Genomic DNA, 9,327 nt, shown 5'->3' with positions numbered 1-9,327 from the left:
AAATCTCTAACTCCCTTTTGTATCTTAGCATTAAAAATATACATATTGTTGCATCTTCTCTGCAATTGCATACTTCAGTATTTTAATAGTTATCTTTCAGGAAGAATACGGAAGAAAACACTGATGGAGCTTTCCTCTGGGGAGTGGGGCTGGGGTCTCAGGACTTTCTTTCCACTGCATACTCTCTTGTTCCATTTGAAGGTTTTGTCATATATTTGTGATTGTCATAATAAAATGAGGATGAAATCAGTATTGGTGAACAATGAGTGCTTGCCTGTCTCCCTGAAGATACCGCCTCTATCAGCCTACTTACTACAGGGCTGAGCAGACTGTGAAGTGCTGTGAAATACATCCTCTCATTTACACCACTCATTCATTCAACAAATATTTAATAAATGTTTCTTATGTGCCAGGCATAGTTCTAGAAACCAGGGATAGGCTAGGCACAGTGGCTCACCCCTGTAATCCCAGTACTTTGGGAGGCTGAGGTGGGAGGATTGCTTGAGCCCAGGAGTTTAAGATAAGCCTGGGCAACATAGTGAGACCCCATTTCTATAAAAAATTAGCCAGGCGTGGTGGCACTCGCCTGTAGTCCCAGCTATTCGGGAGGATGACGAGGGAGGATTGCTTGAGCCTAAAAGTTTGAGGCTGCAGTGAGCTGTGACCATGACACTGCACTCCAGCCTGGGTGACAGAGCAAGACACCATCTCTTAAGAAAGAAAAGGAAAGAAAGAAAAGAAAGAAAGAGAAAAAAAGAGAAAGAAAGAAAGAAAGGGAGGAAGGAAGGGAGGGAGGAAGGGAAAGAAAGAAGAGAGAGAGAGGAAGGAAGGAAGGGGAAAGAAGGAAGAAAGAAGGAGGAAGGAAGGAAGGAAGGAAGGAAAGGAAGGACGGGAGGGAGGAAGGAAGGAAAGAAAGAAAAAGAAAGAAAGAAGAAAGAGAAAGAAAGAAGGAAAGAAAGAAAAGAAAGAAAGCAGGAATACAGCAGTGAACGACCTTCTACTAGGTATAGAAAAACATGCAACAAAATTAATAAGTTATATGGTGTATGAGAAGGAGAAAAGGCAAGGTAGGGAAGGGTGATAGAGAGTACTGGGGGATGGAGGGCTGCCATATTGAATAGGGTGATCAGGGAAGCTGAAGTGTGAACAAAGACTTGAAGGAAATGAGGAGTGAGCCAGGAAGCTACCTGGGAGAACAGTGTTCTGGGCAGAGGGAACAGCAAATGCAAAGACTCTGAGGCAAGGGCATGGCTGACATGCTTAAGGAACAGCCAGGAAGCCAGTGAGGTGGCAGAGAAGTGAATGAAAGTAATAGAAGCTGGAGTTAGGGAAGTAAGAGGGTGACAGGATCATCTGGAGCCTTGTGAGCTACTGTGAGGTTTTCAGTTTTTACCCCAAGTGAGATGGGAACCACTGGAGGGTTTTGAGCAGAGGAGGGTCATGACCTAGATCACTCAAGCTGCTGAGTGGAGAGCAAACTGTAGCAGGGAAGGGCCAGGGGAGGTGTATAGAGAACCCTTGACATAAGTAATTCCATCTTAGAAAGACTCCATCACTGGGCACATTCGCTTATGCCTGTAATCCCAGCACTTTGGGAGGCTGAGGTAGGGGGATTGCTTGGGTCTAGGAGTTTTGAGACCAGCCGTGGAAACATAGTGAGACCTCGTCTCTACAATTTTTTTTTTTTTTTTTTGAGATGGAGTCTCACTCTGTTGCCCAGGCTGGAGTGCAGTGGCGTGATCTTGGCTCACTGCAACCTCTGCCTCCCGGGTTCAAGCGATTCTCCAGCCTCAGCCTCTGGAGTAGCTGGGACTACAAGATTGTGCCACCACGCCTGGCTAACTTTTTGTATTTTTAGTAGAGACGGGGTTTCACCGCGTTAGCCAGGATGGTCTCGATCTCCTGACCTCGTGATCTGCCCACCTCAGCCTCCCAAAGTGCTGGGATTACAGGCATGAGCCACCGAGCCCGGCCAATTTTTTTTTTATTAGCTCAGCATGGTGGCACGTGCTTGTAGTCCTAGCTACTCAGGAAGCTGAGGTGGGAGGATTCCTTGAACCCTCAAACTTGAGGCACGAGTTTGAGGCTGCAGTGAGCAATGATCGTGCCTCTGCACTCCAGTGTGGGCGACAGGGACCTTGTCACCAAAAATAATAAATAAATAAATAAATAAAGTTTTAAAAAACTTCATCTTACATTTCAAAAGGCATCAAGCCAACAGGGTCCAGATGTTCGCCTAACCAATGGAGACAACACCCAACCAGATAAGGGCATCACCCTTTACTATAAGTCCTCATCAGAGGACTCAAGGACCATAAAATGAGCAGGACTTCAGCAGCTAGACACGGCCACCTTAACAGACCGAGTCTTGCTATCACTCGTGCCCAGCACCTGGTGTCTGCCTCTGAAGGCTCTGCCCAAATCAAGGACTCTTCCTTGCAAGCTCTTGATGACTATCCCCATCAGGCCGGGACTCTGTCCACAGCACTCTCCTTGGACTGGTTCGTTAACCCCTTTTCTCTTGATGTTAAATGTTCTTGTGTTTGATGTGAAATTTTAACCTGTAACATTTATATCCTTACATATAATACTATGGATGGTTTGCAATACAGTCTGACTTGTGGAGTGGCTCCAGCTTGCATGCCCGCGGCTCTGACTACCGAGTGAACAGGTGGTCCTAAGGAGAACTGACTTCTTGGGAACTCCATGTGACGCCTAGCTTTTGTGATTGAAATAGCATCAATAAAAACCTGATCTTGTGGGCAGACACAAAGGTGGGTGGACCTGGTTCTGTCTGACCTTGAGCAGCTCACGACATGTGGAGACCTGTTAGGAGGCTGTGGAGAGCCGAGAGGAGGCTTAGACCAGGGTGGTGGCCCTGTAGGCGGTCGTGAGATTTCAGATTTGGAAGGACGAATCCACACGAGTTGTCAATGGATGGGACGCAGAGTTTGAGAGAAAGGGAACGATCCAGATGACTCCGAGGGTCTTGGGCCTGAGCAGCTGGGAGGATGCAGCTGGGGAAGACGGCGGGGAGGAGGGGAGCAGAAGCGGGTGAGGTGGGGAAGCCCTCGAGTTCTGCCTGGACAAGGTCAAGTTAAGGTGCGTGTTAGGCATCCGAACGTCAAGTCCAGGAAGGGTGTGTTCCCGAAAGGGTCCCGGCTGGATCCTCCCAGCTCGTCGTCGCCATTCCACAGATGTGGACTCAGCAGCCGGGCTCTGCGCTGGGCCGGGCGGGGTCACGTGGCCGCGGGCTGGCGCCCCCTGGCGCCGGAGAGCGCGGGCGGCTGGGGAATGGCTGCTGCCATGGTGCCGGGGCGCAGCGAGAGCTGGGAGCGCGGGGAGCCTGGCCGCCCGGCCCTGTACTTCTGCGGGAGCATTCGCGGCGGACGCGAGGACAGGACGCTGTACGAGCGGATCGTGTCTCGGCTGCGGCGATTCGGGACAGTGCTCACCGAGCACGTGGCGGCCGCCGAGCTGGGCGCGCGCGGTGAGGCCCTGGGGCCGCGGGCCGCGGGGACGCGGGCGGGGACCTGGCTGGGGGGGCAGGGACCCGGCCTGTCCGCCCCCCCGACCCCCGGCAGCTGCGCTCCCGGCTCCCGGAGCCCGCCCTCCTACTCCGGTGCTCCATCCAGCGCCCCAGCCCGAGAAGGAAACGGGCCGGGGCTCGGGCTGCGTGGGTCCCAGCAAGCCTGCGGGTGTAAGGCAGACTCAGCATTATCTTGACCTTTGGTTCCTTCTTGGAGAACTCTGTCTTCAGCTGCTTTCAGAGCGTTTGTAGGGTGCAACAGAAAGAAGGTAGATTGGGCTGCTTTGCTTGGGCTCAGTTCCCACCTCACCCGCTGGAATCTTTTCCACCACCCAACACGAAAGGTATCCTCCTGCCTTCCCACCAACTTTTTTTGTTTTGTTTTGTTTTGTTTTTGAAACGGAATCTCACTCTGTCGCCCAGGCTGGAGTGCAGTTGCGTGATCTCGGCTCACTGCAACCTCGACCTCCCGGGTTCAAGTGATTCTCTTGCCTCAGCCTCCCGAGTAGCTGGGACTACAGGCACGCGCCACTACACCCGGCTACTTTTTGTATTTTTAGTAGAGACGGGTTTTCACCATATTGGTCAGGCTGGTTTCGAACTCCTGACCTCAGGTGATCTGCCCGCCTCGGCCTCCCAAAGTGCTGGGATTACAGGCAGGAGCCACCGCCCAGGGCCTGCCTCCCCTTTTTCTGGGAAGACATCAGCACTCTTTTAGACCTGGCTGACCCCAGTTCTCACTATTACCCTCTCTCACATTTTTGTTTTGTTGATACAAGGGCCTCTCTGTCACCCAGGCTGGAGTGCAGTGGTGCGATCATAGCTCACTGCAGCCTCGGCTTCCTAAACTCATGATCCTCTAGCCTCAGCCTCCTATTAGCAAGGACTGCAGGGGCACGACACCATGCCTGGCTCAAAATTTTTCTGTAGAGATTGGGAGTCTCACTATGTTGCCCAGTCTGGTCCCGACCTCCTAGCCTCAAGTGATCCTCCCGCCTAGCCTCAAGTGATCCTCCCGCCTCAGGCCTCCCGAAGTGCTGGGACTATAGATGTGAGCCCCCATGCTGGCCTCATATTCTCTTTCAGGCCATTATTGTGTTCTGCTCCTGGCTGCTGGGTTTTTCTTTCTCTTTCTATTTATTTAGTTATTTATTTGGAAACAGTCTTGTTCCATTACCCATGCTGGAGTGCAGTGGCAAAATCTCAGCTCACTGCTAACCTCTGCCTCCCGGGCTTGAGCAATCCTCCCACCTCAGCCTCCCAAGTAGCTGGGACTACAGGTGTGTGCCGCCATACCTGGTTAAGTTTTGTATTTTTTATAGGGACGGGATTTTGCCATGTTGGCCAGGCTGGTCTTGAACTCCTGAGCCCAAGTGATCTGCCTGCCTCAGCCTCCCAAAGTGTTGGGATTACAGACATGAGCCGCTGAGTCTGGCTGGATTTCTCTAAAGCATATTTGATGTGCTGGTCTGGAATCTTGCAGATCCTTCCAGTTTGAAAATTGTATCTTGAATGCTTGTGCTTCTGCTCAGAAAACCTTAAGTGGTTTCCACTTATCCTACCCAAGAGCAGACCCACAATTTGTGGGACCTCATGCAATTCTGGGAGACCTCTTTAAAAAGACAAAAATCACAATACAAAGTTGCTGATGGTTTGGAAAGGGCCTGTGCAAGTGGAGGACCCTGAAGCTTACAGCTCATTAGTTCATGGTATATCCAGACTGCCTGGTGGCTCTCCAGGTCTTTAGTGTCATCTGAGGGAGCCTGTTAAAAATGCAGGTTCTGATCATCTGGGATAAAGCCTTCGAATATGTACTTTTTTTTTCCCCCAAGACAGAGTCTTGCTCTGTCGCCCAGGGTGGAGTGCAGTGGAGTGATCTCCACTTATTGCAACCTCCTCCTCCCAGGTTCAAGCTATTTTCCTGCCTCAGCCTCCCGAGTAGCTGGGATTACAGGCGCCTGCTACCACACCTGGCTAATTTTTTAATTTTTAGTGGAGATGGGGTTCCACCATGTTGGCCAGACTGGTCTCAAACTCCTGACCTCGTGATCCTACCGCCTTGGCCTCCCAAAGTGCTGGGATTACAGGCGTGAGCCACTGCGCCTGGCCCGAATCTGTACTTTTTCTTGTTTTTTTTGAGATGGAGTTTTGCTCTGTTGCCCAGGCTGGAGTGCAGTGGTGCGATCTCAGCTCACTGCAACTTCCGCCTCCTGGGTTCAAGTGATTCTCCTGCTTCAGCCTCCCAAGTTGCTGGGATTACAGGTGTGCACCACCACACCCAGCTAATTTTTGTATTTTTAGTAAAGATGGGGTTTCACCATGTTGGCCAGGCTGGTTTTGAACTCCTGACCTCAAGTGATCCACCCGCCCCAGCCTCCCAAAGTGCTGGGATTACAGGCATGAGCCACCGCGCCTGGCCCTGGAATCTGTACTTCTAACGAGCTCCCCAGTGGTCCTACCCTGATGCGGTAGGCTGAGCCTCACTGTCCTGGAAGATAACATTTAATCAAGCTAGGACCCGAGATCCCTACCTTCTGGGCCCAGGATGCCTCTCCTACTTTTGGCTAAGTGCCCATGCACCTTTCCCTAATCAATGTCATCCACAGTTAGTGCTGCTTATGTTCTCATTCGGCCCTAATCATATGTCCCACTTTGCGTAGGGTTTAATTTTTCTTTTTGTGGCTATTCCATTTCCTCGCTGCTTTGATGAGATTGTCATGTTTGGTCAGGTCATCTGGCACAAGGCTCCCACCCTCCCTGAGCAGGGTGGGTATGGACATACAAGGGCATAGGAGTTACCGGGAGCCAGCATGAGGCATGTCCTTGACCAGCTTTCCCTCAACACAGGGGAAGAGGCTGCTGGGGGTGACAGGCTCATCCATGAGCAGGACCTGGAGTGGCTGCAGCAGGCGGACGGTGAGTGGCGCTCCCTCCTTCCAGCACCTAACTCCTCTGGAGTGCTGGGTTCCCCTGGACATCCCAGCTCCACACCTAGAAGGGACTCCCAGAGTTCCCTCCTCACCACAGCCACACCGTCATCTTCCTTATGAACCTCAAGTGCCCCCAATGCTGAGGCTTCCTCTCATCATCTTTCCTCCCAGTGGTCGTGGCAGAAGTGACACAGCCATCCTTGGGTGTAGGCTATGAGCTGGGCCGGGCCGTGGCCTTTAACAAGCGGATCCTGTGCCTGTTCCGCCCGCAGTCTGGCCGCGGTGAGCACCCCAAGCCTCCCTCCTGGCTTTCTATGGACCCAGCCCTCAGCTCCTTCCCTGGTGGGCTCTGAGCACCGCGCCTCTCCCAAGGGGTAAGGGAGCTGTGAGGGTGTGGATGGGAGGCAGCTTCACCTTTCCCTGCCCTTTCCAGTGCTTTCGGCCATGATCCGGGGAGCAGCAGATGGCTCTCGGTTCCAGGTGTGGGACTATGAGGAGGGAGAGGTGGAGGCCCTGCTGGATCGATACTTCGAGGCTGATCCTCCAGGGCAGGTGGCTGCCTCCCCTGACCCAACCACTTGACTTAATCTTTCTTAAATTCTTCTATTCTCAGACATTGCTCTAGTACCATTCCTTCCTCTTAGCCCCAGGAGCAAATTAAAAGGTACAGTTAAAATCCTAACTTTCTGTCTTGTGTGAGTCATGGGGGTGGGGCAGGTCCTCAGTAATACCCTTTCCTGCCACACTTCACTTCAAGATAGATGCTTTAGAAATCTCTAGGCCGAGAGGAGGACAACTCCTAATGCCCTCAAGCCCCCTCCTCCCCAGGAACACTTGGGAGGAGGGCCGGGTGCGGTGGCTCACACCTGTAATCCCAGCACTTTGGGAGGCCGAGGTGGGCGGATCACGAGGTCAGGAGATCGAGACAATCCTGGCTAACACAGTGAAACCCCATCTCTACTAAAAATGCAAAAAATTAGCCAGGCGAGGTGGTGGGCGCCTGTAGTCCCAGCTACTAAGGAGGCTGAGGCAAGAGAATAGCGTGAACCCGGGAGGTGGAGCTTGCAGTGAGCCCAGATCACGCCACTGCACTCCAGCCTGGGCAACAGAGCGAGACTCCCTCTCAGAAAAAAAAAAAAAAAAAAAGAGTTGGGAGGAAAGGCTGGGCACAGTGGCTCACGCCTGTAATCCCAGCACTTTCAGAGGCTGAGGCGGGCGGATCACCTGAGCTCAGGAGTTCGAGACCAGCCTGGCCAATGTGGGAAACCCTGTCTCTACTAAAAATATAAAAATTAGCTGGGCATGGTGGTGCATGCCTGTAATCCCAGCTACTCAGGAGGCTGAGGCAGGAGAATCGCTTGAACCCAGCAGGCAGAGGTTGCAGTGAGCCGAGATCACACCATTGCACTCCAGCCTGGGGGACAAAAGTGAAACTCCATCTCAGAAAAAAAAAAAAGAGTTGGGAGGATGGTTGCTCCTGCGGGTGGCCATCCCTCTCTCTGTCTCCTCTGAACTGGGCTGGGGCTGCACCTGGCCCTTTCCATGCCAACCTTCACTTCCCTTTATCAGCTTAAGTCAAATGAGTCTGCTCTGAGCCTTCTCGGAGGATAGAAGAGTCCGGAGGTCTAAAGGAAACATAAAGATGAGGGGTGTGGGTAGATATGAGGCCAGGGCAGTGGCAACTTGGCTGGCCCCTGGTGAAGCTGTCAGCCTGCTCCCAGAGATGTGTGTGAGAAAGAGACCTTTATTCAGCAAACAGGAGGCACTACAGACGCTGGGAATCCCCCTCCCCATGACAGGGGCAGCTCCCGCCCCCTCAGCCCCGTGACTCTGGGGCTGCTCTAGGTGTTTCCTGCATCTGCCCCCTCAGTCATAGGCCTCATCTTCATCCTCCTCCTCATCACCAAAGAAGAAAGTCTCTTGGTCCAGGTTCTCAGACTCATCGTAGGAGAAGCTGTCATTGTCCAGCTCCTCATCAAACTCATCCTGCTGCCACTCGGGCACATCATCCTCATCGTCTTCCTCCTCCTCTTCCGCCTCTGGCCCTGAGGAGGCCTGGGGCCTAGGGAGAGCCACCACACTCAGCCCAGAGGAGGCTGCCATGTCCCACTGCCTCCTCCATGGCTCTGCCCACCCCACTTACTGACTGCCAGGCATGTTGGGTCCTTTTGCCTCCCAGGCCTCTACTGATGGACTCTGAAGACCAACCCGGAAATCCTGGTGAGCAGACAGAAGGATTTGAGAAGGAGGTAGAGGGCATGGGGCCTTTGGACCCAGCATTCCTTCCACTGATGCTCTGGGAGGGCCAAGCTCCTGCTAGGACTGCTCCCCTCCCAGCACAGCACTTCATGAAACACTGCCTTTGTGAGTTCACCCACAGATGGTCTCCAGGGATACGGGGTACCAGGTGAGGCACACCACCCTGTGCTTAAAGAGCTTACAGAATCTATGTCTTTTCTGCCCATGTGACTTACCAGTCAGTAAGCAACCTGAGGACAGGACTCACAGTTTAGACTCAGCATCAGTGCATCAGAGCTGGAGAGAGCCTGGGAGAGCGCTTGCTCCAGTGACCCCAATCCCCTGATGCCCACTCCTAGGATTTCAAATCCCTATCTGGGAAGTACAGTCTGGAAAAGTTCCCCAAGTGATTCTGATAGGCACCTGACCAAATACCCTTGATGTGGGCTAGCCAACCCCTTTATTTTGTAGGAATCCCCAGGAGGTGAAGTGATAGGGTCCAGCAGCATCAGGCAGGTTGGCCCAAAAGCCGGGATGTGCGCCCAGGTCTAACATCCATTCACCCGCTTTGCTGCCTTTCCTTCTGGACTCGCCCCAGGGCAGGGGCTGTGCTGGGACAGGAGGACCTCA

The 9,327-nt window shown here is 52.9% G+C and overlaps 2 protein-coding genes across 12 annotated transcripts in view; one reads left to right on the top strand and one right to left on the bottom strand.

The window, feature by feature from the left end:
• The first annotated feature begins 3,256 nt into the window (after positions 1-3,256).
• DNPH1 (2'-deoxynucleoside 5'-phosphate N-hydrolase 1) lies at positions 3,257-7,141 on the top strand. Its single transcript, XM_016955556.3, has 4 exons — positions 3,257-3,490; positions 6,377-6,445; positions 6,631-6,741; positions 6,893-7,141. The coding sequence occupies exons 1-4, from the start codon at positions 3,295-3,297 to the stop codon at positions 7,039-7,041; spliced, it is 525 nt and encodes a 174-aa protein (XP_016811045.1). The 5' UTR covers positions 3,257-3,294; the 3' UTR covers positions 7,042-7,141.
• Positions 7,142-8,183: 1,042 nt separating this feature from the next.
• CUL9 (cullin 9) overlaps positions 8,184-9,327 on the bottom strand; it is a 42,555-nt gene continuing 41,411 nt past the window's right edge. For all 11 annotated transcript variants that reach the window (XM_016955550.3, XM_063812445.1, XM_063812446.1 and 8 more), the window contains 2 exons: positions 8,603-8,676; positions 8,184-8,521 (listed from right to left, as the gene is read on the bottom strand). In XM_016955550.3, coding sequence (XP_016811039.1) covers positions 8,326-8,521; positions 8,603-8,676 — 270 coding nt within the window. In that variant the 3' untranslated portion in view covers positions 8,184-8,325. The remainder of the gene's footprint in view (positions 8,522-8,602; positions 8,677-9,327) is intronic.

The sequence above is a fragment of the Pan troglodytes genome, chromosome 5 (genome assembly GCF_028858775.2).
Source record: "Pan troglodytes isolate AG18354 chromosome 5, NHGRI_mPanTro3-v2.0_pri, whole genome shotgun sequence".
NCBI lineage: Eukaryota > Metazoa > Chordata > Mammalia > Primates > Hominidae > Pan > Pan troglodytes.
The sequence above is the reverse complement of the archived record's forward strand: the minus strand, read 5'-3'. Positions and strand labels throughout refer to the sequence as shown.